Raw genomic sequence first — 27339 nt, 5'->3', positions numbered from 1 at the left:
ATAGATAAAGTTTTCAGTGTTACCCATTCAGGGCACCTGAGAAATTTGGGGGATTCCTGTGGGTGCAAGGACATGAATATGACACTGGATTTTGGAGACTGGCCAGCTGGTGGTGGGGTTCTTTCTGGCAAGACAGCCTTCACTTTTCTTCAAGAAATTCCACAACACTGATCTTACTTGTCCTCTAGTCTGGGACCTTTCAAAACATTTGCTTTATTTGCAGCATCTCTTAAGAAGCCACTCTTTTGGGAGTGAACTTAGCTTGAGCAAACACAAGCTTTTATTTTTATTGACGTATAGTTGATTTAAAATAATACATTAGTTTCAGGTGTACAACACAGTGATATGATATTGTTATAGATTATATTTCATTTAAATTTATTAAAAAATAATGGCTATTTTCCCCTGTGCTGTATAATATATCCTTATTGCTTATCTATTTTATACATAGTAGTTCCTATCTCTAAGTCCCACACCCCTATCTCACCTCTCCCCCTTCCTTCTCCCACTGGTAACCACTCGTTCATTCTGTTTCTGTGAGCAAACACAAGCTTTCGTGCATTTTACAGGTTAATGAGAGATCAAGGTTATTTGAGGAAAGGTCTACTCAACTGCTGCCCGCATGTACGGATTTCCTTGTCAGTAAGGAAATTCTCCCACACCTATTCTTTTGATCACCAGGGTTGGGATTGCCAGGGACAAGGGAGGAAAAGGACAGAGTCATAAAACAGAAACAAAAATCAGTTTGTTTAAACTGCCAGGGAAATCTGCCTTTGGCTAAAGGAAGTCAGACTCAGAACATCCTGTTCTAGTTAATAAAGCTCATCTGCTTCCAGCTTGAACAGAAAAATAAAATCTCTGCATCCATGTGGGGCCACTCAACTTTCCCCCCCTTTTCACTCTCAGCCATCTACACCCAGCCAGGCTCATGGACGGAAGGGTGGCCTCTGTCCTCCCCACCCAGCAAGCTGCTCCTTCTGAACGCTAAAGGCAGGTCACATGCCATGAAGCACAAACTTACTTGCTTGTATGTAAATCTTTAAGCCTCCTCTAAAAAAGGAAGTCTGGAAAAGAAAATGGCCACCCACTCCAGTATTCTTGCCTGGGAAATGCCATGAACAGAGGAGCCTGGTGGGCTACAGTCCACAGGGTCGCAAAGAGACGGACACAACTTAGTGGCTAAACAACAAGAACAAAAGAAGCCATGTCCCTCAGTGACTGAAACCGGTGTGATTCAGACACAAAAATACCAGGATCCTTAGTGGTTTCTGGGAGTGGGGTGGGGGAGGGAGGGACGAACAGGCAGAGCTCAGTGTTTTTAGGGCAGTGAATATACTCCGTACAATGCTATATAAAACTTTCATCCAGATCCACAGAATGTATGACACCAAGAGTGAGCTCCAAGGTACTCTAAGGACTCGGGGTGATAATGAGGTGTCAGTGAAGGTTCATGAGTTGTGACAGAGGGACCACTCTAGCGGGAGATGTTGATTATGGGGGAGGCGATGAATGTGTGGGGGCAGGGAGTATTTGCAGTCTCTGTACTGTCCCTTCAATTTTGCAGTGAACCTAAAACTGCTCTTAAAAGAATAGTCTTTACTGAAAAAAAAAAATCCTTCTCTCCTCCATCTCTCCGTCCCAAAGTGATTCACTGATGTGGGATCCAGATACAATTTCACTTACTCCACGTGACATGTGCATCAATAATAGCCAAACAACTTCGAGCTCGGGGAGGACTCCCTCAGATCTACTCCAGCATCAGTTCCCAGTCCCTGGCATCGAACCATCCGTGAACAGCCCCCGGGCTGCCCAGCTGGTCTGTCTAAGAAGATGCCCACGTGTGAATCAGATTCTCAGCCAAATGACACTTCTGCAGATAAGCCTGAACACTTTTTCTTGTCAGAAAATGTGTGTTCATCTACTTTTGCGTTTTTCTCCCTTAAATGCCAAAAAACTTAGAGGCAAATTTATAGCCACCGTGTTCCAATCTGTTCAAAAATTACAGATTGTAAGGATTGGAGGGAGCCCCCTAGATCACCTAATAAAATGCTCTGGTTTATAGATGAGGAAATTGAGCTCCATAAAGGGGTAGGGGTTTCCTGAGGGGCACTGCTAAAGGGCTTCCTTAGTGGCTCAGTGGTAAAGAATCTTCCTGCCAATGCAGGAGACTTGGGTTCAATCCCTGGGTTGGGAAGATCCCCTGGAGAAAGAAATGGCAACCCACTCCAGTATTCTCACCTGGAGAATCCCCATGGACAGAGGAACTTGGTGGGCTACAGTCCATGGGGTTGCAAAAGAGTTGGGCACAACTTAAGCGTCTAAACAACAACAACACTTCTAAAACTGAGACCAAAACCTCCATCTCAGGACTCCTAGCTTTTTCTGCGAATGCACAGTGGGGTCTGGAAATAACCTATTTCTTCTGCTTCCTTCAGATCGTCTTAATTCATTTCTCAGCGAGTCACTTTTCATCAGCCTTTGATCAAGTGGCTTTCTTTCCTTTTTCAAAAAATATTTATTATTTTTGGCTGCATTGGATCTTAGCTGCAGCATGCGGGACCTTTTCATTGAGACACGAGGGCTTCTCGCTGGTTGTGGCACTTGGGCTCAGCAGCTGTGGTGCACGGGCTTAGGTGCCCCTTGGCATGTGGGATCTCAGTTCTCTGACCAGAGGCGGAACCCGAATCCTTGTATCGGAAGGCAGATTCTTAATCACTAGGCCACCAGGGAAGCCCCTAATCCAGCAGTTTTCAGTGTGTGGTCCTCACACCAGCAGCATCAGCAGTGTCTGGAACTTGGTGGCTAGGTCAAGTCTCTGAATCAAGCCCTCCAGGTGACTTCAGCGCAACCTGAAGTTTGAGACTATAGTATCCTTGCCTGGGAAAGTCCACAGACAGAGGAGCCTGGCGGGCTACCGTCCATGGGGTCGCAGAGAGTCAGAAACGACTTAGCAACTAAACAATGATAACAACAGAAGTTTGAGACACCCTACTTTACTCTGTTAACTCCGTTCACCAAGGAGATCAGGGGACTGATCAGGTGCATCTAATTTCACAACACTTTTTCAGCCTGGCTCCTCCAGTGACCGAAATCAGAGGTTCACGTAAGTCACCTTTGGAGAAACAGAGTTGATGGTAAATTTGTGAAGAGCTGGAGTGGAAAGCCAGGGTGAGCTGAGGCAGCTCTGGGGACTGGCCCTCCCTCTGCCTGTTTTTCCCTCTTTCTTTCCATTTTCCCTGTCTTCCCTCCACAGATCTGTTCCTATTCTTCCTGTTCTTTTTTCCTTTTCCTTTATAGCTGGCGTTTGCCTTTGATCTACCATGACCTGAGTCAAAAGTCTAAATCGCAGCATCCTTTGGCCTTGATTTCCCTTCCTACCTGGAAAATTCTCTCCATATAACCTTTCCCGTTTGTCCGTTCTAGTTCCTGGAAAGGATTCCGACTGGCCTCCCTTTTGAGCCAGGCGGCACTGGTCACATCCTCACCCAAATGATGGGTCACCTTTGGCCTGAGGCTTTTTCCTGTCTCATCAACTGTTGACAGAGGATGGACTGCAGCTGGGGAGACGAGTGACTTCTGTGCAGTAACAGAGGCTTCAGGAAGACACTGGGGGCACGGACGGGGGGAGAACACGTGTGAGACCCTTCCCCCCGCCTGCCCACTTACCCCCACTCACTGTGTGCATGAGACATGAGGGCACTTGGCAGTGGGACTCAACAGTGAGGTTGCTGAGGGTTGAGCTGGAGATACGTTTCTCTAACATTATCATGACCCTAACCTTTTTTCCTTTTTGAATTTTCTATTATCTATTTATTTTTGGTTATGCTGGGTCTTCACTGTGGCTTCACTGTGGGCTTCTCCAATTGCGGCTCAAGGGCTCGGTAGTTGGGGCATGTGGGATCTTAGTTCCCTGACCAGGGATTGAACCCGGCCCCTTGCATTGGGAGTGTGGCGTCTTGAACCACTGGACCACCAGGGAAAATTCCCCTTGTCTTCAACGTGTTAGGCTTGGGTATTGAAGATCTGGGCCTGGAAGATTTGGGCGGCAGGTTATCGACTCTCAGCAAGTCATAGAGGATCCAAGCTGGAAGGGACTTCAGAGATCACCCCGCTCAGCCATTCCTCACCAGAATCCCTGGGAAGCTTCTGAAAACTAAAGCTGCCTGGACCCACCTCACAGATGTTGCTTAAAAGCCCCCAGAGGCTCCCAGTGCACAGCTGCCATGGAGAACTACTGCTCGAACTGATCTCTTAATTTTTCAGGCGGAGAAACTGCAGCTCAGTTCCATAGCGTGACCATGGCTCAGCTGAATATCCTACTTCCAACGTGGTTATGGAGTTTGGGTTGTTGTTGCTGTTTGGTCGCTCAGTCGTATCTGACTCTTTGTGACCCCTTGGACTGTAGCCCGCCAGGTTCCTCCGTCCATGGGGATTCTCCAGGCAAGAATACTGGAGTGGGTTGCCATTTCCTTCTCCAGGGGATCTTTGCAATCCAGGGATCGAACCTGCGTTTCCTGTGTCTCCTACATTGGAAGACAGATGCTCTACTCCTGAGCCACCAGGGAAGTTCAGGGTTTGGGTTACTAGATGCTGAATGTTTAGCGCTGAAAGAGATCACAGAAGCCATGCACTCCAGCCCACCACCTTCTCCTGAGTCTACGGAGCTAAGTGACTTGCTAAGGACTCAAGGCCAGAAAGAGGGTGCAAAGGCTAGAATGCGGGTCTCCCGACCCTTTACCCAGAGCTCTGCTCATAACCCCAAGCCTGGGGGACTAAAAGGGCCAGATGGGACAGGAAGCGGACCAGCTGCTGACCTGGGCTAACTCTGCACTCGGGAGCCTTTCCAGCCGCACAGCTGAAACAGCCTGGCAGAGGGACCTGGGCAGGACTGGCCGCGGAGCGGGCTCTGGCAGAGGAGTCAGCGCTGGTGCCCTGAGAACAGGGAGGAGGCAGCTGGTCTGAGGAGACGAATCCTTGCTTTCTGCCTGCCTCCCAATTATGCTGGGAGTGTGTGTGTGTGTGTGTGTGTGTGTGTGTGTATGTGTGTGTGTAGGTGGCTGAAGATGAAAAGATCCTAAGTGCTAATGGTAAAGAATTTGCCTGCAATGCAGGAGTCGCAGGAGACGTGGGTTCGACCTCTGGGCTGAGAAGATGCCCCAGAGGAGGAAATGGCAACCCACTCCAGTACTCTTGCCTGGAGAATCCCATGGACAGAGGAGCCTGGTGGGCCACAGTCCATGGGGTTGCAAAGAGTCGGACACGAGTAAAGCTACTTAGCATGTGGTGTACAAAGAGAAAAATATGAGGCAAGGGCTCCCCAGGCATTGAGAGAGGGAGGCAGGAAACCCATGGGTGTGAGCATGAGCTTTAACCTCATCCTTTCAGGTGGGTTGGGGACGGAGAAGAAATGAGAAAATAAATCCCCCTCAAGCTTGTGAGCAGCTCTCCAGCGGATAAAGCATGTTCTCACACAGTCAGCTCGCCTGACCTTCAGCGCAGCCCCGCGCGGTGGGCAGCTCCTGTGATCCAGGCCCAGGGACAGAGAGCAGCTGGGCTCCGAGGTGACACAGCCATTACCCAGGGAGCTGACCCACCCCCTCGGGGCTCCAGCTGGGGCTCTGACCACCGTGGGATCCTGCCCTCCAGGTGTTGTGAGTGTGTGTCCCTCACGTGTGTCCCTTAAGAATGTGCTTGCCTGTGAGGGGTCGTGTTTACCGGGGCCACAGCAGCTGGACTACGAACGCAGGAACGAACAGGGTGTGGTTATAGGGCGGCTGTGAGGTCTTAGACAAGCTAGTTCTCATCTAAGAAACAAGCACCCTGCGCGGCTGCTGTAGGGCTCAGGGATAAGTACACGAAGCACCTAAGCCAGGCTTGCCAGGAGCCTGTGAGCACTCAGCAAATGGTAGCTGTTAATACCCCGTGTACTTGTTAGTGGACTGGGTGCAGAAGCGCATCTGTCTTCAGATTAAAAAAGAAGAGAGCCTGGCACAGGGCCAGGGCTGCTGGCTCTGTCCAAACGTGAACTTGTCCTCAGGGATCTTCCCCGAGGCTCGACGGGGGAAACCAAGTCCTACTTCCTACTCTCAACTTACTAACTCTGCACGAGTGTCTGCTGATGAATCCATGCTAGTTAGGCACAAATACAAATCACTAAGGTCACTGGTGGCTCAGATGGTGAAGAATCTGCCTGCCAATGAAGAAGACACAGGCTCAAGCCCTGGGTGGGGAAGATCTGCTGGGAGAAGGGCATGGTAACCCCTTCCAGTATTCTTGCCTGGAGAATCCCATGGACAGAGGAGCCTGGTGGGCTACAGTCCATGAGGTTGCAAAGGGTCAGACACGACTGAGCAACTTTGACTTCACAAAGTCAGCGTGGGTGGCACTTTGGAGGCCTGAGACGCTCTCAGAAGTCAGCAGTTGAGACTCTGGGGTGGGGTGACTGAGTCAGAGGATCGGCTGGGGCGGGGAGGGGCTGGGGGGCCACGCGTATCACAGCTGAGCACATACAAGGACACTTCTCACGTGGCATCGCGCCAAGTCCTCACAAACGGCCATGCGCACAGGCGTTACTCCCATTTCACACGAGGAGGCTGACAGGGTGCTCAGTTACTTGTCGAAAGTCATTTTTTTGGAACTGGGGTTCAAGGTCAAGTCTGCCTGGTTTCAAAGGCTATGCTCCTAAAACTACGTGCAACCCAGCCCTTGCCACCCATGCAGGTGGGATCCCACAGGGAGGCTGGGAAGCGCTAGGTCTACAGGTGTGTGTGTATGTGTGTGTGTGTGTGTGCACGCGTGCACCTCACTTGGAGCTCACGGAGGACTAGGAGGGGGAGGCCCAGGCTGGCTCACGGGAGGCGGCCTCCTGAAAGGAGAATCTTTGCTGACATCGGACAGCTACCCACGCCATGCTGGCTTCCTCGCCACACTCGCTGTGGGGTTCAGCTGTATTCCTCGCGCCTCCCCTCCGCTTGGCTTTTACTTCTTCTGAGTCACACACTGAAGACCTTCAGGCCAAGCTAGCCAGGACCCATGGCCTACGGAGGCACAAGCAGAGCGTGTACAGGGAAGAAGCAGGAAGGGGCAGAGGAGGCTCCACGGAGCCCAGATCCTTCTGCTGTGTCTCACCTGCCCGGGGTACTCAGGTGTCCTTGAGATACTCAAGCATCTCCCTAGGGGTTCTGAGGTGATGCAGAGCCCCAGGGATGTCAGAGCGACAATTTCAGCCTCATGCATGCTCAGTCACTTTAGACTGAGACCACCAGGCTCCTCTGTCCATGGGATTCTCCAGGCAAGAATACTGGAGTGGGCTGCCATTCCCTTCTCCAGGGGATCTTCCTGACCCAGGGATCGAACCCACGTCTCTTATAACTCCTGTGTTGGCAGGTGGATTCTTTACCGCTGGACGCCAGGGCAGCCCATTTTAGCCTCAGCTGGATCTAATTAGCTTTGGGGGTGGTGGTGGAGTGGGGGGGAGGTCTTTTCACAGAGGACTGACAGGAACGTTTATCATTTCAGAAATGACGAGGCGCTGGCTCTCTCCCTCCTGCCCTCGGGCTGGCCTCCTGTTGGACGCTAATCTGCGAAGCCCTGCCCAGCCAGGCTCAGAGGACGCTCAGGGCTGGGGCGGAGCCCAGACTCTCCCTTAGTAGGGAGACAGGGATGCAGTCAACACCTGGAAAAAGGCCAGATGGACGCCTGGAGCAGCTGCTCAGAAGGTCACAAGTCAGGTAGCTTGACTGGGTTATCATCTGAGGAAAGGTTCTACAAAGCATTTGCAGGAAATCTGTACCCAGAGTGTGCGGGATGAATCTGTTGACTTTAAAAAATGCACAATGTGAGAGTTGTGAGTTAAATTTTATTGGGGGCAAAGTAAGGACTGCAGCCCGGGAGACAGCACCTCAGATAGCCCTGAGAAACTGCTCCAAAGAGGCAGGAGGGAAAGGTCAGTATGTGATTTTTGGTGAAGAGGGGGAATACATGCAATCAAGCACATATTTTCCAGAAGATTTCTACTAGTCTCAGGAAGCCTTAGCTAGTCATGAGAAACAGTCGTCACCATGGATTTTAGTGCTTTTCTAGATGTGGAGAGATAGAGGAATTGGGCTCATAAAGTCCGATCCTGAAAAATATCTAAAGACGACCTGAAGACCTGTCCTGCGTTTTCCCCCCTGAGCACAGAGCACCTCATTTCTGCTTTCCACCCTGAACTCCTTTCAGGGTGTACTGAAGGTCAGCAGCTGCGGCGGCACAAGACTCAATCCTTGTAGAGGTACAGGGGCAGATGGCAGGTGCCAATTAGTCACTGACAAACCCACGGCGCCGGCTCACTCTGCCTGTGTCTGCCTCAGCCCTGGATGAGGGGATCGTGCTCTCCCAGGAGAGGCTCTAGAAACGAATACAGCAACCCCCAATTGAGACCCCCAGACAATGTTCCAGGAGTGGCAAGGACACCCCTTCCTGAATACCCACCTAACGTGCATAGCCCCAAACTACAGCAAGCGTCGTGATGTGCTGCTTACCTGTCCACACTCTGGTTCAGACTGTGTGGGTCCGAGTCTTGGCTTTGCTGGTTATGAGCTGTGTGACTCTGGGCAAGTTTTCTCTGTGCCTCAGTTTCCCCATCTACAAATAGGCTGATAACAGTGTCTGTTTCTTAGGGGAGCTGTGATAATTAGATGAGTTTATCTATAGACTGCAAGAAGATCAAACCAGTCCATCCTAAAGGAAATCAACTCTGAATATTCACAGGAAGGACTGATGCTGAAGCTGAAGCTCCAATACTTCGGCCACCTGATGTGAGCAGCCTACTCACTCCAGTGAGACCCTGATGCTGGGAAACATTGAAGGCAAAAAAAGGGGGCAGCAGAGGAAGAGATGGTTAGATAGATCATTGGCTCAATGGACATGAGTTTAAGCAAACTCTGGGAGATGGGGAAGGACAGGGAAGCCTGGCGTGCTGCAGTCCATGGGGTCACAGAGTCAGACACCACTTAGCGACTGAACAACAATCTATGTAAAGATCTTAGGATAGTGCCTGGCCTTTAGCCAGCAGGTATTACGATAATACTTTTCTCCTGGTTCTAGTTCAACTGCCAGTCTCCTGCCGGGACTGTCACACATCTGTTTTCCATGCTACATGTCCACCTTCAGCAACACCCTCCCTATACCCAACTGAGGCTGCCCTGGCTCCTGGGCTCAAGCGGTTTCCACCCACATGAACCCCCACTCTGCTGTTATGATCCATTCCATCACTAATGCACTGGAGAACCACCGGTGAGGCCTGGACCTGAGCGTGAAACAGCTCCCTGTTAAGCCAACCCCCTTGCATGGTGAGAAGGAGACCATGTTTTAGGTAGAACCACTGATCAATTCTCCTACCCCGCCCCTCTAGTCTGCTGTTTCACCCACCGTGAGGTCTCAGAGGCCTTACATTCTTTCCAGGGGGAGGTGGGCATGCTTGAGTCACTGTAGACAAAGACATTCTGTCTCAGTTCTTCGCACTCATCTTTCAGGCCCAGCTCAAATGTCATCTCCTTGGTGTGGCTTTCCCCAGTTCCCACAGTCAGAACTCTCACTTTACAAATTGCTTGAGAATTGTGATCTCAGACAAGTTCCCTTCCTCTGCCACCTCAGTTTGCTCATTTGTGAAATGAACAACACCATTTCCAGATGAACCTTCCAGCACTTGGGGAAGATCCATTATCAGCCAATGGATGTAAAGGCCCTCCGTGCCAGGCGAAGGAGATGGGGAGATACCTGAGTGAGCTGACTGCCCTGCTGTCTACAGAGCTGATAAAACCAAGCCCTTTCCTGGAATGCCCTTCCCTAGTTCTCCACACATGGAATTCCTATTCATCCTTCAAGGACCAGCTCAAATGTCATCCCTCCTGTGAAGCATTCCTGCTGCCCTCAAGGAAAACAAATTTCCTCTCCCTTTGACTCCTGTAATCCTTTGTCCCTATTAAATCTCTTGTTGCTGTTTAACTTTTATCATATTCAACTTATAGCTTTAGGTCAAGAACTATATTTTGATCTTTAGAGGTAACTTCACAGCCTGTAACATGATGCCCAGCAGCTTCAAAAATGCTCATTAATTCAAATTTCTGGATTCTGGAGTGGACCCTGGAGGAAAACTCTACTATCACCGTGTGTGTGTGTGTGTGTGTGTGTGTGTGTGTGTGTGTGTGTGTTGGTTGCTCAGTCGTGTCTGACTCTTTGCAACCCCATGGACTGTAGCCCACCAGGCTCCTCTGTCCATGGAATTCTCCAGGCAAGAATACTAGAGTGGGTTGCCATTTCCTTCTCCACTTACCATTACCAGTTTGCTTGTTTTCTCAGTTGATAAGTTGAGTCTGACTCTTTGCGACCCCATGGACTGCTGCACACCAGGCTTCTCTGTCCTTCACCACCTCCTGGAGCTTGCTCAAACTCATGTCCATTGAGTTGGTGATGTCATCCAACCATCTCATCCTCTGTTGCCCCCTTCTCCTCCTGCCTTCAATCTTTCCCAGCATCAGGGTCTTTTCCAATGAGTTGACTCTTCAGACCAGGTGCCCAAACTATTGGAGCTTCAGCTTCAGCATCAGTACTCCTAATGAATATTCAGGGTTGATTTCCTTTAGGATGAACTGGTTGGATCTCCTTGTAGTCCAAGGGACTCTCAAGAGTCTTCTCTAGCAGCACAGCTCAAAAGCATCACTAGTCTGATACTAGTTTATCTGAAGCCAACAGCTGAATTCACAGTCTAGTCCATTAGAGCCTGGGGAGAAGGGCTTCCAGTCAGCCTGGTAGTGGGGAGTGGGATGGCAGTGTGTTTCTGTACAATCTCAGCTGCAGTGCTTAAGGGTTAAAGGATCTTTTCAGGAAACAGTGAATCTGGAAGGGCCAGATCTTGTCTGTAATTACACATTAGTTCATTATATGTTCGATGACTCAATTTTCTTCGCCAACATTGAAAAATACAGACGTGTAACATAACTCTGCATGTATCAGTCCTGCCTTCCTCCTACGGTAGTTGCTGAAGCAAACAGCACGGATGCCAGGACCCGGCCACGTTATCACATTTCACCTTCACAGCGATTATTTCAGGAAGGGAGCTTTATTGCCTTTGGTTGATAAATGTGGACGTTAAGGCCGAGAGAGGTTAAGAAACTTGCCTAAGCATCAGGGAGACGAAACCACAGAGCTCATTGTGAAGACCTAGCTCTTTTTCTCACTCAGTGGGCGACACTGTCCCATCAGAGTGTCAATTACTTGCCCAATGGATCTGATGCGTTTCCAGCTCCCTCTAGAAACTTGTGTCCCAGTACAGGAGGTTGGTGGCTTATCAGATGACTCAGTGGTAAAGAACCCACCTGCCAATGCAGGAGATGCGGTTTGACCCCTGAGTTGGGAAGATCCTCTGGAGAAGGACATGGCAACCCACTCCAGTATTCTTACCCAGAGAATCCCATGGACAGAGGAGCCCGGTAGGCTATAGTCCATGGGGTCTGAAAAGAGTCAGTCATGACTTAGTTACTATACAACAGAGGAGGCTGGTACACAAATAATTAAAAATATAAAGCACCAAAAATAAAACTATGGAATAGAAATATGTGTCATGCACTGGGGTTGAGGGGAGGCGTGGAGGCTGAGAAGAGTTTAGACTGGGGCAGATCAGGGAGGGTTTCTCTGATCAGATCAAAGAAGCTGACTCTTGGAAGATGGGGATAACCTGAGTTTTGCTGGGTAGAGAACAAGGAAAGGAGAGAGGGCAGGAATCTGAGGCAGAGCGGATGGCATGGGCAAAGGCTTGCAGAGAATGCCAGACATGCTTGGGGAAGGAGACTAGACCAGGGTAGCCAGAACACAGGATTTCTGAGGACGAGCTGGGCTGTGCTAGGCTCAGTTTTGTTAAAATGTTGGCCCTTGTTTCTTTAAGCCTCAGGCAGCTGCTGATAGCTGCAGAGGAGGGCCATGACACTGGTGCAGTGTTAAAGCTAATGCAGGAGATGTGAGAGATGCAAGTTCAATCCCTGGGTCGGGAAGATCCCCTGGAGTAGGCAATGGCCACCCACTCCAGTATTCTGGCCTGGGAAATCCCATGACAGAGGAGCCTGGTGGGTTACAGACCATGGGGTTGCAAAGAGTCAGAAACGACTGAACACACAGAGCACAGCACACAAGCTGTGTGAGGAGGGAGGCTCTGCAAGGAACCGGGAGGTAGTAAACAGGGTCCTGCATCCTTCAGAAACGTGCCATCAGCTCCCAAGGTCTCGGTCAGTATTGGTTTCAGAGATGACTCTCTTTCCCGTTGAAAGAGACAGGCTGAAGACCAGATCAGCTCTGGAGTTTGGGCACACTGTCCCCTGCCCCCAGGATGGCTGAAACACGGCTGCTCTGCGTGATGAGGTCAAATATGCTGCAGCATGTGGACATGCCCACCCACAGGAAGTGGGACACGCTGCCCTCTACCAAGGGTAACACCGGGAACTCCCTGGGCCTGCAGTGCTCATTCCAAATGCTGGCTTCAGAACTGGAATACTGCTTATCCAAATTAATGAAAGATGTTCTAGATCCATGATGACATGTTCCTGACACAGTGCATGATTTATAACACAGATTCATAAATTCTATGTAAATGTAAATTACACATCTGTGCACAGTATTCTAACACAGGCTGAAACAATGTCCCACGACACATAATAAACTCAGGAGCTCTTTAATCATCAGTGCTAGAACTACGTGTTGACAATTACCTTGCACTGAGCACTTTGTGAAAATCCTTCCATTTTTCCTTTTTCATTTTTTAAAAATATATATGCTGAACTCACCATGAAAAAGACAAACAGGTGATCTCTTTAGAAAACTGCCCCCAAATTCTTTGGCTCGGAAAGAAAATGGCGTGCCAGATTTTTGCCGAATAAAGCGACATTTTGAGTGGAATCTGGGTTGAGCCCAAATAAAGGAATGCTGGTTCTTTGAATCAGCAAAAGAATTCAGTCTCCGGTATCCAGCACTCCATTATTCATTGACCCGAATTAGCAGGAGAGCTGTCTGCACTTTGGAGATGACTGGGAAAGTGGGGTTGGAGGGGGAGAGGGAAGGAGGTGGTGGGTAGATAAAGGAGAGGAAAACAAGCTGAAATACCTCCCGGGCCAACTCTGAACAACATGTTGGGTGTTTCTTATTTGGAGGTGGAGAGGCTCCGAGGTCCCCTTGCTAGACACTGTCTCAGCTCACCTCTCTGCACATGGGCTCATTTCCCAGAGCAAAAGCTCAAAACAAATGTCATGCTGGGCTGCTTCTTCCCAGGAAGCCCCTCCAGGGTCCCAGCAAGCAAGGCCAGAGAGAAGACTGAACCCGGCCAGGAGACGGCCCCTCCCCGAGCCCTGGCCCCAGGCCACTCACCGGGGTCTGCGGAAGGTCAGGCCGTAGTGCTGGCAGGCCAGCCCCACGGTGGGCGTGTACACGATGGGCAGGAACTTCTCCACGTCTGAGGTCAGCACGCGGTAGAAAAGCTTCTCGTTCCGGTCCTGGAGCGTCATGAGGATGATGTACCTTGGGAGAGGAGGCAAGAACCAAGCTGATGACATGAACACCCCACATGGCAGCACGGACGGCCCTCGACGTGGAAACCCAGGGCTCCCTGGGCACCTTCACGGGCAAATCACCATCCTCTCTGAGCATGAGTCTCATCATCTAGGAAATGTGGGGAATATGACCTGCATTACAGCGTCCATGGGGTCACCCAGAGCCGGACACGACTGAGTGACTAACAACAACAACAATGGCCCTTATTATTACACGATGTAGGTGCCATTCCCAACAGTTTCATTAATGGATTTGACATGGGGAACATGCCTCCCAGTGACTCGTATGTGTGCTTAGTCGCTCAGTCATGTCCAGCTCTTTGCGACCCCATGGACTGTAGCCTGCCAGGCTCTTCTGTTTATGGAATTCTCCTGGCAAGAATTCTGGAGTGGGTTGCCATTACCTTCTCCAGGGGATCTTCTGGACCCAGGGATCGAACCCATGTTTCCTATACTGCACGGGGATTCTTTACTGTCTGAGCCACCAGGGAAGGCCCCAATGACTTGTAAGGTGGGTAATATAATTTTGGTCATTTTATTTTATGTTTTTTATTGGGATATAATTGCTATCTGGCCATTTTAGAGACAATCAAGCCACAGAGAAATGAAATAATTCACCAAGAGATCTGAACCTATGCAATATAACTCCAGAATCTGTGCTCTCAGCCATGATGCAAGATGGCTAGTTAGGTCATAGTTATGTGGACAGTAATGAACAACAGCAGAATAACAGCATTCTGGGGCTGGGGGAGGTTGGGAAAAATGCTAGGCGGACCGGTGGTATATGAACTGGTCCTTCCTGTCACACAGGCCTGGTTCCTGTCACAAGTAGAGTTCACAAGTGTTTGAGCACCAAGTGATCTCAGGAAGCATGTTGCAAACATGCCTACTTCCTGAAGCCTGGAATCAGTAAGCCAGGAAAAGGGCCTTTCATTCACACTTCACACAGAACAGTCTGGGAGAAAAAAACTTAGGGACTGAAATTCCCAGTAGGGTGTGAAATTGAAAGTGTTCGTTGCTCAGTCGTGTCTGAGTCTTTGCGACCGCATGGACTGTAGCCTGCCAGGCTCCTCTGTCCATGGGATTATCCAGACAAGAATACTGGAGTGGGTTGCCATGCCCTCCTCCAGGGTATCATTCTGACCCAGGGACTGAACTCACATCTCCTGCAGCTCCTGCGCTGGTGGTGGTTTCTTTACAGCCAAGCCACTGCGGTAGCCCAATGAGGTTTAAGTGGCAGCTGATATCACAACCTTTAAGTTTTGGAGAGATAATGAGGGCGCGTGAGGCCCTGGCATGGAGTGGGGTGACAAAAATGATCTGGCAGGGGAATGATCCCCTGGCGAGGCGTCAGGTTCCTGGGTGTGAATCTCAGCTCTGCTGTTCACGAGCTGTGTGACCTTGAGGAAGTCTTGTGACTTCTTGGGGCTTCAGCCTCTTCTTCCTCACCAAAGGCACTAGTCCGTTACTATGCTCTAAAAGGCACTTTCAGGAAAGGGGGATTTATGCTTAGAATAGTCAGGATCTTAGCTCATTACGAGTGTAATGATTCCCTTACTAAGCACCCACTAGTACACATCTCTTCTCAATTCCGCATTCAGTGATGTCAAGTTGATAAGCTGAAATTGACCTTGGCGGGAGTATCTGCATCATGAAATTGGCAAATGCTTTAAATCCTCACCCCCTGGCCCCAGAACCGCTCCTTAAGCACTTAGCAGCACACCACTGTCTTTACCCATAAGCTGGGGAGCCTCCTTAGCCTTTCTCCCTAAGCACCTGCTGGAAGGAGGGGCTCCCGTAATGAATGGGTCAGAGAGGTCCTCAGGAGCAAGCCCCCTCGAGCTCACAGGATCAGGCACATCCACTGCCCCCAGGTCTTCCCAGGCATGTGGGTGAGGCCCATCTCGCTGGAAAGAACTGGAAAGGGGAGGATTCTGGACTTCGATTTTTAGGGTTTAATATCTTTAGGAAGGTGAATTTCATTTTGGACTAAGGAACTTTTGCTCTTAAGTGATAGAATGAGGATCTGAACTCAGGATAGTTTTGTAGCCACTAAGCTTCAATACCTCTTAGCTATGGTGTAGCAGAGAGGTTCAAAGCACAGACTCTGGAGCTAACTGTCTGCGTTCAAATCCTGGCTGTGCCAAAGTTCACAGCCATGAGACCTGCCAGGTCACTACCTTCTTTAGTAAGACGGGTAAAGCTGACCCTGTGAACACCACTGACTCTTCTTTTCAACATCCCCACCGGGAGAAACCGGAGGGGAGGCGGGGCTCTCCCTAAACCTCCAACGGACGGCATCCCAGGTCCGCCCAAGGTGACCCTGTCCATTTCCCTTCTGCTCCACCACATTCCTTATATTTCAGGAACCTGGGCCATGCACTGTTTCCTTAACCCATCTGCCCCTATATTTTTTCCTATAGATTAAAATTTTTTTTTCACTTGGAGGATAATTGCTTTACAATGTTGTTTTGGTTTCTGCCGTACGGCGTGAATCAGCCAGAAGTACACACATGTTTTCTCCCCCTCAAACCTCCCTCCCACCCCCAGCCCCATCCCATGCCTCTAGGTTGCCACAGGGCACTGGGTTGAGCTCTTCCCACTGGCTACCTATTTTACGTATGGTAATGGATGTTTCAGTGCTACTCTCCCAACTTGTCCCGCCCTCCCCTTCCCCTGCTGTGTCCACAGTTCTCTACGTGTGTGCGTGCTCAGTTGTGTCTGACTCTTTGCGTATAGGCCCACATTTTTGCTCCCTTCCTTCCCATTGAGTGAAATCCTTCCGGGAACCCCACTGCTGAATGCTGAAGTCCATTGGTACTTCCATTGGTACTATTGGTGCTTCCTGGGCTGACTCTGATTTCATCACTTCTGGAAGGCCCAACCAGATCCCCCTGGTTGGAGTTCAGGCAACCTTCTCAGTCCTCCCAGGACACACGGACCATGGCTCGATCACAACAAGCCCTGTCCCTCAGGGAGACCATCACCCTGTAGAAGGCAAGGCTGGGTCTGGGCTCTCTCGGGGCTGTTGGCCTTTCCTAGCTAGAGAGTGTCCAGAAAACCATCTGAGGACCAGAGCTGAGCCCGGCGCTGGGTGAGAGAACAGACATCCGGCACTCACTTGTCCAGGTCACTCTGCTGTCGCTCGTAGTATCTCATGACCCGGAGGAGCTGGACGTCCTGGCTCAGAAAGCAGGGGGGGATGAGGCCATGGATCCCAAGCTGCAGCCTCTCTTCAAGTGTAAAGGCCATGCCCTGGGGAGAACAGGAAAGAAACGCATGCACATAAGTGGGTGTGCAGGAAACCCGGGAGCAGCGGCGGTTCCATCCCCAGACCAGCCACAGGCACTGAGACTCAGCAGCGAGGGCCCTGGGCGCAGAGCCCACTGCTGCCTTTTAAGTAGCCAGGCCATCCTGCGTCAGTCATCTTGGCTCTTCTGGAGTCTAGCTTCCTCTTAAAAAAACATGGAAAATGTGTATATTGCCAGGGTTTTTTGGTTTATACTTCTTTTTGAAAATGTATTTTATTTTTAGAACAGTTTTTTTTTTTTTAAACATTTATTCATCTTTTGTTATTCATTTGGCTGCACCGGATCTTAGTTGCAGCGTGTGGGATTCAGTTCCCCGACCAGGGATTGAACCCAGGGCCCCTGCATTGGGAGCATAGAGTCTTTGCCACTGGATCTACAGGGAAGTCCCCAGAACAGTTTTAGATTTATAGAAAAATTGACAAGACAGTACCGGGTTCCCTTATATTTCCTCATCCAGTTTGCCCTATTAGTAAATATCTTCCATCCCTTTGGTATATTTGTTAGAATTAATGAATCAACAATGACACATTATTATTAAAGTCCCTGGTTTATTCAGATTTCCTAGTTTTTTTTTCCACCTAGTTTTTTTTTCTTTTTTCGTTGTTCTTTTAGGATCCCATCCAGGGCCCCACATTCCATGTAGTCATCAGGTCGCCTAAGGCTCCTTTTGGCTCTGACAGTTTCTCAGGCCCTCCTTGGTTTTGATGACCTTGGAGTGTCTTGAGGAGGACTGGTCAGGTATCTTGTACACTCTCCCTCCACTGGAATTTGTGTCATGCTTCTCTCATGACAGAAGTGGGCTAATGGGTTTTGAGGAGGAAGACCACAGAGGTAAAGTGCCATTTTTATCACATCAGATCAAGGCACATATGACCAACACAACTTATCATTGTTGCTATTGACCGAGATCACGTGGGTGAAGAAGTGCTTGCCAGGACTCTCCACTGTGAAGTTATGCCTTGCTTGGACTTCTACACAGGAGATTTGTCTCTTCTCCCTCACTTATTTGTTCAGTCATTTATTTATATTAGAATGAACTCATGGCTATTTGTTTTATGCTCTGGGTTATAATCCAATACTGTCTTATTTTTTTTGCTCAAGCTGTTCTAGTTTTGGCCATTGAAAACTCTTTTAGCTGGCTCTGTATCCCTTGAGGGGCTTCCCAGGTGGCTCTCCTGGTAAAGAACCCACCTGCCAATGCAGGAGACAAAAAAGTCAGGAGTTCAATCTCTGGGTCGGGAAGATTCCCCTGGAGGAAGGCATGGCAATCCACTCCAGTATTCTTGCCTGGAGAATCCCACAGACAGAGGAGCCTGGTGAGCTAAAGTCCATGGGGTTGCAAAGAGTCAGAAACGACTGAAGCAACTGAGCATGCCTGGTAAGATTATATTTAGCTTTTTAAGAAACTGCCAAACTGTTTTCTAAAGTGGCTGCAAAACTTTGCGCTCCTACCAGCAACGAATGAGTTTCTGTTGTTCCACCTCCTCTCCAGCAATCAGTGTTGTCAGTTTTAAAAATTTTAGTCTTTGTAATAGATATGTGTGTGTGTGTGTGTTAGTCGCTCAGTTGTGTCCGACTCTTTGAGACCCCATGGGATGTAGCCCACCGTATGTAGTGGTATGTTATTATTGCTTGAATTTGTAACTCCCTATTGACATAGGATGTTGAACAATTTTTTTTCATATGCTCATTTTTCACCTGTACATCTTCTTAGAGAGGTATTGTTAAAAAATTCTTGCCTTTTTTACTCTTTTTTTCTTATTGTTTAGTTTTAATAGTTCTTAGATCTTCAGTTTTAATGCAATCCCTATCAAAATTTGAATGGCATCTTTTGCAGAAATAGGAAAGTCAATTTTCAAATTCATATGGAGTAGCAAGGCACCCTGAGCAACCAAAACCATTTTTTTATAAAACTACAGTAATCAAAACAGTGTGGTATTGGCATAAGTACATACAGATCAATAGAAAAGAATCAAGAATTTGGAAATAAATCCATACATCTACGAAAATTGGTTTTCGACAAGGAGGCCAATTCCATTTGATGGAGACAGAATAATGTCTTCAAGAACAGATGCTGGGACAACTGGATTGCCATGTGCAGAAGAATTCAAGGGGATTCCTACTTCACACCAAAACAAAAATTAATTCAAATGGATCAATGGCCTAAATATAAGAACTAATATCATAAAACTCTTACAGAAAACACAGGGGTAAATCTTAATGACCTTGGGTTTGACTATGGATTCTTAGATATGCACCAAAGCAACAGCAATAAAGAAAAAATTAGATAAACTGACTCCATCTAAAAACTTTTGTGTATAAAGGAAAACTGCCAAGGAAGGGAAAAGACAGCCTACAAAATGAGAGAAAATATTTGGAAATCACAGGTCTAATAATGGCTTAATATTCAGAATCTATAATTTCTACAACACACAACAAAAGGAAAAGCAACCCAAGTAAAAAATGGGCAAATGACTCAGATATTTCTCCAAGGAAGATATACAAATGGCCAATAGCACATGAAAAAATATACAGCATCATTAATCATGGTTGTTTAGTTGCTAAGCAACCCCACAAACTGCAGCCTGCCAGGCTCCTCTGTCCATGGGATTTCCCAGGCAAGAATACTACAGTGGGTTGCCATTTCCTTCTCTAGGGTTCTTCCCCACCGGGGGAAGGAACCCACGTTTCCTGCATTGGCAGGTGGATTCTTTACAACTGAGCCACTCGGGAAGCCTATCATTAGTCATTGTGTGTATGTTAGTTGCTCAGTCATGTCCGACTCTTTGTGACCCCATGGACTGTAGCCCGCCAGGCTCTTCTGTCCATGGGATTTTCCAGGCGAGGATACTGGAATGGCTTGCCCTGCCCTCCTCCAGGGTATTCTCCTGACCCAGGGATCGAACCTGGGCCTCCTGCATTGCAGGCGGATGCTTTACTGTCTGAGCTAATAGGTAAGCCCATTAGCCATCAGGGAAAATAAAATCAAAACTACACTGAGATAACCATTTCACACCCACTAGGATGGCTGTAATGAAAAAAAAATAAAAGTGAATAACAAGTGTTGGTGAAGATGTGGAGAAACTGAAACTCTTGTACATTGCTGGTAGGAATGTAAAGTGTTGCAGCCTCTATGGGAAAACGATTTTGAATTTCTTCGAAAAGCTAAGCACAAAATTACCATATGACCCCAAAAATTCCATTCCAGAAACTGAAAGCAAGGACTTGAACAGATGTTCACTGCAGTGTTATTCACCACAGCCAAAAGGTGGAATCAACAGAGGTGTCCACCAACACATGAATGGATAAACAAGATGTGTATACATACAATGAAAATTATTCAAACATAGAAAGGAATGCAGTTCCGATACATGCTACTTCATGGATGAACCTTGAAAACATTATGCTAAATGAAATAAGCCAGATACAAGAGGACAAATATTATACGAATCCACGTACAGGAAATATCTAGAATAGACAAATTCATCATGACAGAAAGTAGATTAGAGATTACTAAAGGCTGGGTGGTGGGGAAGCCGTGGGTGCGTTACTACTTAATGGCAACAGAGTTTCTATTTAGGGCAATGAAAAAGTTTTGGAAATGGATAGTAATGATGGTTGCACAACATTATGAATGTACTTAATGGCACTTAACTGTATACTTAAAAATGGTTTAACCAAATTTTGTTTTATATATATATATATACTTGACCACAACTTAAAAAGTTAAAACCAGATTATCTCCCAAAACCACTGAACTGTATCCTTAAAATGAGTGAATTGTATGGTATGTGAATTGTAACTCAATAAAGCTGTTTTAAAAGAATTCTTTGCATATTTTGGATACAAGTCCTGCATCAGATGTGTGTTTTGTAAATATTTCTTCCAGTCTGTGGCTTATCTTTTCATCGTCTGACCAGTGTTTTTCACAGAATGGCCCTTTCTGGTTTGGGCACCAGCAGGGAGACACGAGGGATAAGTAAGACGTCATGGAATCTGCTCCCTGGCCCAGTTAAACCCTCTGGAGATGGTGTCTGCTGGCAGAAGCTGCAGGAACTGTTCTCGTAAGGGATACTGGGGGATATGAGCAGTCCAACTTCCCTGCCTTTATCCTGAAGTGATGAAGAGCAACATCCTGTGGAAAAAAAAGACACCTCTTCCATGTAGAACTCCGGGTGGCTCTGCTGAATGAGGGCTGCCCTAGAACTGCCTAGAAAACAGTGTAGGCGCCCTCAACCTTCTTACCCTGGCAGTGGCCGAAGGGGTCAGCCCAGAGTGGCTCCATGCGTGGCAGACATTAACAAGGAAGGGAGCAGAATCCCCAAGCGGGGAGGATTGTGTAGGGGACTGAGAACAGTCCTTAATTAACTAATTCATTAATTAATACTGCTAGTCAAGGCTATGGTTTTTCCTGTGGTCATGTATGGATGTGAGAGTTGGACTGTGAAGAAGGCTGAGCACCGAAGAATTGATGCTTTTGAACTGTGGTGTTGGAGAAGACTCTTGAGAGTCCCTTGGACTGCAAGGAGATCCAACCAGTCCATTCTGAAGGAGTTCAGCCCTGGGATTTCTTTGGAAGGAATGATGCTAAAGCTGAAACTCCAGGACTTTGGCCACCTCATGTGAAGAGTTGACTCATTAGAAAAGACTCTGATGCTGGGAGGGATTGGGGGCAGGAGGAGAAGGGGATGACAGAGGATGAGATGGCTGGATGGCATCACGGACTTGATGGACGTGAGCTTGAGTGAACTCTGGGAGTTGGTGATGGACAGGGAGGCCTGGCGTTGTGCAACTCATGGGGTCGCAAAGAGTCGGACACGACTGAGCGACTGAACTGAACTGAACTGAACTGATGACCCCCACTGTAGTCAAGGCTGATGATCGCTGGGGCAACGCGGGTTAAGCCCTCTCTTCATAATGAGCCTCAGGTGATGAAGGTTCCTTGTAGAAGCGAAGGCTGTGTAGGTGATAAGTAAAAACTAATTGACACTTACGGGTGTCTAGCGTCCCCAGATTTCCTTGGGGAGGAGGAGCTTGAATGGGTAGGAAGCACCAACTCTTCCCATTCTTCCACCAGCTGGAAAATGCCTCATCTGCAATGAGTACAAGTGCCTCTTCTTGTTTAGGCATGAAGTTGTGTCCGACTCTTTTGTGACCCCACGGACCGTGGCCCGCCAGGCTCGTCTGTGCGTGGGATTTTCCAGGCAAGAATACTGGAGTGGGTTGCCGTTTCCCTCTCCAGAGGATCTTCCTGACTCAGGGATCGAACACAGGTCTCCTGCATTGGCAGGCAGGTTCTTTACCACTGAGCCTTTACAGGGAATTTAACAATGACAGGGCGATTCAAGTCCATATACTGATTATCCCACCTAGCTGATGCTATCATCAGTTCTAAGAAAAGGACTAATAAATACCCAATCTCACGCCATCCTTAATAATCACCTTGTGAGGAGGTCTTGTACCCTCTACTGTCCAGAGGACACAACTGAGCACCAGATGTTATTTGATGCTCCTGAAGTTGCACAGCTATTGACCCATATTTTATTGTTTCTTAAACCAAGATGCATCTTACAACCATTCGGTGTGATAACTTTTTTCCTGATGATTTCTTTGACTAGAGGTAAGTGACAGAACCAAGAGTGGATCACAGGCTGCATTTCTTTTTTTTTTAAATTGGGGTGTAGTTACTTCACAATGTTGTGTTAGCTTCTGCTGTACAATGAAGTGAATCAGCTATATATGTACATACACCTCCTCCCTCTTGGACGGCTCTCCTGCCCCCTCCACCACCATCCCACCCCTCTAGGTCACCACAGAACACCAAGCTGAGCTCCCTGTGCTATATAGCAGCTTCCCACTGGCCATCTGTTTCACACATGGCAATGCTCATACATCAGTTCCAATCTCCCAATTCACCCCCCCTCCTCGTGTCCACATGTCTGTTTCCTCCTTCTGAGCCTCTATTCAGGAGTGGCTGCATCTTTGCCACTTATATCATGTACACCCTGCCAGGACCTTGGTGAGATGGACCTCAGAAAATGTGAGTTGGGATGGTGCTGGTGAAGGAAGGGTGGGAAAAAAAGAGAAATAGAAGGGAAAAGTAAATAAAAGTTAGATTCCTTGGCTATTCCCAATTCCTCTTCGTTTTTGTTTTGTAACTTGGGAATCTCTGAAACTACGAGTTCTGGGCTGCGGTTATATTTTTATAAAGGAGCAATGATGACTCGGCTTATAAAAATCCTGAGGCATTGTTCCTCCTCTCAGAACTGCTGGAACTGTAAGAAAAAACCTATCTTAGGATAGGCTCGGCTCTGAAAATATGACTCATGGCGTTTTGCAAAGCACTCTGGGCACATAAAATTCCCAGTTTTCTTCATCAAAGCCCAAAATCACCAGTTCACAAATTCCCTGTGCTGGCCATCACCTCTGCAAGCTTGGTATGACACCGAGGTCCCTGATCCTTTTGCAGGAAACATCTCGTACTTTCACTAAACACTATTAGGCAGGTGAGTCTTCACTGGTTTAGTAAAGAATGGAATTGTCTTTCCTTGGACCCAGGATCCCAGGCAGGCCAGGACATTTAATTATGACATCATCTTTGTTAATGACCACTTGGCTTTTAATAACAGCTCGAGTCTCTCTACAGGCTGTTTCTCTTGGCTGACTGCCACCAACTTCTTTGGTATTTCAGGAAAAAGTATGACTGTTTAGCAACTGGTAATTTCAGGGATTAAAAAAAATACTTCTATAAGCTTCTTTTCACCCTGAAACTAATGTTAAGGCAACCTCAGATTTACAAGTTTGCAGAGAAGAAGTGCAGGTACTTTAGCTTTACTGTGGCTTCCAAAATAGGACAGGCCAAAGATGATTCACTAGGGTGTAAGGGAAAAGTATTAGAACTGTATAGGAGAAAGCACTCAGGCTCTTGGCCTGGATAATTTCCATGTTAATATGGAAATGAATATGGTATTCCATATTAAGGTATACCAGGAGTCCTAAGGCAGGAGTAAGGTTTGTACAACATGAAGAAGCTGATTGTGGTGGTGGGGGTGGGGGGTCAGTCCTTAATCCTTCTTACTGCATTGAGAATTTATGGTTTCTGTATGCCTAGCCAAATAAAGTGTTGGGTCATATTATCCAGTTTTCGTTGTTGTTGTTAAAGACTGTTTTATTCGATATTTTGGCTGCGCTGGGTCTTCACTGCTGCATGCAGGCTGTCTCCGGTTCAGTGCTTGGGCTTCTCACTGTGGTGGCTTCTCTTGTGGCTCCAGGTGCGCAGGCTTCAGGAGTCACAGCACGTGGGCTTGGCTTTTGGGTTTAGTTGCTTGAGGCATATGGGATCTTCCTGGACCAGCGATTTAACTGGTGTCCCTTGCATCGCAAGGCAGACTCTTAACCACTGGACCACCAGGGAAGCCCCATATCATCAAGTTTTAACAAAGTCTTCAAAATAGGACAAGGGGGTTTTGAAAAATGGCTGATTCTCTTAGCAGAAAGTGACCTTGGGGTGTTCAGCTACAACACTCCGGTAGGAATCTGCCAGTTGTGACTCTTTTGAAATATTTGAATTGCTACAGAGCCACTTCTCTGACTACTCCCCCCAGCCAGGTGCCCTCCCAACCTGCTCTGGCTTCTCCCAGGGAACCTTTGGAACCTCCCCAAGATCAACAAACAATGGGTTAACGTTTGGCAAAGTGGGTGGCTTCAATATCCTGCTCTAGCACCAAAAGTCTGGGACTGTTTTGATTGGTCGGTGCCTAAGCTTCGGCAGGGTTAAGCTTTCAACCATTACCCCGACCTTACCTATCTTATCGTCTTCCCTGAATGAGCATCTCTGGCCCAGCTGCTGAATTTCACCTGTGGGCTCAACCCAGGACAAACTTATTGGCATCAGAGACTGGCACTGGAGATAAGACATTTGATTCCAGCATCAAATCCTCTGGAGAAGGGAAAGGCAACCCACTCCAGTAATTTTGCCTGGAAAATCCCACGGACAGAGGAGCCTGGTGGGCTACAGTCCATGGTTACAAGAGTCGGACATGACTTAGCAACCGAGAACCCACACCATCAAGTGGCTTGAAGGCAGTGAGCCTGTGAGGCCGGGCCCGGCCCAAGCCTCCTGCTGTCCAGAAACCCAGGCTTCCCACTGGCCGGCTCCTCAAAAACTAAGCCTTCCCGACAGGAGGGCTCCCTGCCCCTCTTGGCAATCTGCCTGTTGCCTCTGGCTCCAGAGTCCTGCTGTACACTTGACACTCTCTTTTCATTCATTGTTCAAACATTTATGAATTCCTACTTTGTGCCAAGGTGTACCCTGTTAGACAGCCCAAAAAGAAATGCGCTTCTGGGTCGACGAGCAAAGACACGTGGATTAACGTGTACAGGTGATCCGGGGCCTCTGCCTCGGGCAGGACACTTCTCCAACCTAAGAAATGGGATGCAGGCCGTGTCACGTGCGGTGGGATTCACTGAAATACCGGTGTGAAATGCTCAGCATGGGTACTGGCACACTGGAAGTGCTCAGGGAACACCACATATTCTCATTATTACCACTGTTATCTGTTCATGGGGCAGGGTGACACAAGAGAGTTCAGGAGCGATCCTGGAGACAAGCCCTGGAGGGTGGTCGGGAGCTCGTCCAGCAGAGGGGGCCTAAAGGGACGTCACCACATCCAGCATAATTGCGCCTCCGATGACTCAGGCCAGGCTCCTGCCTCTGCAGCCCCATGAGCTCCCCACGCCAAACTGCCCTCCGCCCCCAGCAGGCACGCTCACTCTGCCTGTCATACTCTGGTCCACATTAGGATCCCTGTCCAGCATGCTCTGACGCGCTCCTCTCCCATCCTCCAATCCCCAGTCGAGGCCACCTCCTCCAGGAGGACCTCTGTCCAGCATGCTCTGACGCGCTCCTCTCCCATCTTCCAATCCCCAGTCGAGGCCACCTCCTCCAGGAGGACCTCTGTCCAGCATGCTCTGACGCGCTCCTCTCCCATCTTCCAATCCCCAGTCGAGGCCACCTCCTCCAGGAGGTCTTCCTGATACCCTACCTCATTCAGCTCTCCCCTCTCTCTTAGAGTCAGTGCCATACATTTTAGCACATGAAGGGCATTTCTTGCTTGGTTTCTCGAGCATCAGTTAATTAACAAACGCGGGGTAGTGCGAACTAGACACTTGGAAGCAGCTAATACAGGCGGAAGCACAAAACTATCATCACCAATAACAAGAGCACCCACTGGGTTAGGTCAGGCACTGAGACAGGCACTTTGTACTATCGTCTCATTTAATCCCCACTGCAACCCTGAGTTAACAATCCTATGATGTTATCCCCATTTTATGGACTAGAAAACTGAGGCTAGATGCTCAACATCACTCATTATCAGAGAAATGCAAATCAAAACCACTATGAGGTACCATTTCACGCCAGTCAGAATGGCTGCAATCCAAAAGTCTACAAGCAATGAATGCTGGAGAGGGTGTGGAGAAAAAGCAACCTTCTTACACTGTTGGTGGGAATGCAAACTAGTACAGCCACTATGGAGAACAGTGTGGAGATTCCTTAAAAAACTGGAAATAGAACTGCTTTATGATCCAGCAATCCCACTGCTGGGCATACACACCGAGGAAACCAGAATTGAAAGAGACACGTGTACCCCAATGTTCATCGCAGCACTGTTTATAATAGCCAGGACATGGAAGCAACCTAGATGTCCATCAGCACATGAATGGATAAGAAAGCTGTGGTACATATACACAATGGAGTATTACTCAGCCATTAAAAAGAATACATTTGAATCAGTTCTAATGAGGTGGATGAAACTGGAGCCTATTATACAGAGTGAAGTAAGCCAGAAAGAAAAACACCAATACAGTATACTAATGCATATATATGGAATTTAGAAAGATGGTAACAAGAACCCTGTATACGAGACCGCAAAAGAGACACAGATGTATAGAACAGTCTTTTGTACTCTGTAGGAGAGGGAGAGGGTGGGATGATTTGGGAGAATGGCATTGAAATATGTATAATATCATATATGAAACAAGTCGCCAGTCCAGGTTTGATGCATGATACTGGATGCTTGGGGCTGGTGCACTGGGACGACCCAGAGGGATGGTATGGGGAGGGAGGAGGGAGGAGGGTTCAGGATGGGGAAAACATGTATACCTGTGGCAGATCCATTTTGATATATGGCAATATTGTAAAGTTAAATTAAATAAAATAAAATAAAGGTAGTTAGGCAAGGTCACACAGCAGGTGGATGGAAGAACCAGGAGCGGAACCCAGATCCACTTGCTTCTAAAGTTCACACTCTTTGCTCTGAACTGCTCCTGAGAGTGGCCAGGTTAAACAGTTTGTTGACTGAGTTGAGCTTCCCTCGTGGCTCAGATGGTAAAGAATCCACCTGCAATGTGGGAGACCTGGGTTCAGTCCCTGGGCTGGGAAGATTCCCTGGAGA

The 27339-nt window shown here is 48.1% G+C and overlaps 1 protein-coding gene across 2 annotated transcripts in view; it reads right to left on the bottom strand.

Annotated features, from left to right (window-relative positions):
* Positions 1–27339, bottom strand: part of ME3 (malic enzyme 3) — a 222921-nt gene that overhangs the window by 100768 nt on the left and 94814 nt on the right. For both annotated transcript variants that reach the window (XM_070782863.1, XM_070782864.1), the window contains 2 exons: positions 16696–16829; positions 13393–13542 (listed from right to left, as the gene is read on the bottom strand). In XM_070782863.1, the coding sequence (XP_070638964.1) occupies positions 13393–13542; positions 16696–16829 (284 nt within the window). The remainder of the gene's footprint in view (positions 1–13392; positions 13543–16695; positions 16830–27339) is intronic.

This window comes from Bos indicus, chromosome 29 (genome assembly GCF_029378745.1).
Source record: "Bos indicus isolate NIAB-ARS_2022 breed Sahiwal x Tharparkar chromosome 29, NIAB-ARS_B.indTharparkar_mat_pri_1.0, whole genome shotgun sequence".
In the NCBI taxonomy this organism is placed as follows: domain Eukaryota; kingdom Metazoa; phylum Chordata; class Mammalia; order Artiodactyla; family Bovidae; genus Bos; species Bos indicus.
The sequence above is the reverse complement of the archived record's forward strand: the minus strand, read 5'-3'. Positions and strand labels throughout refer to the sequence as shown.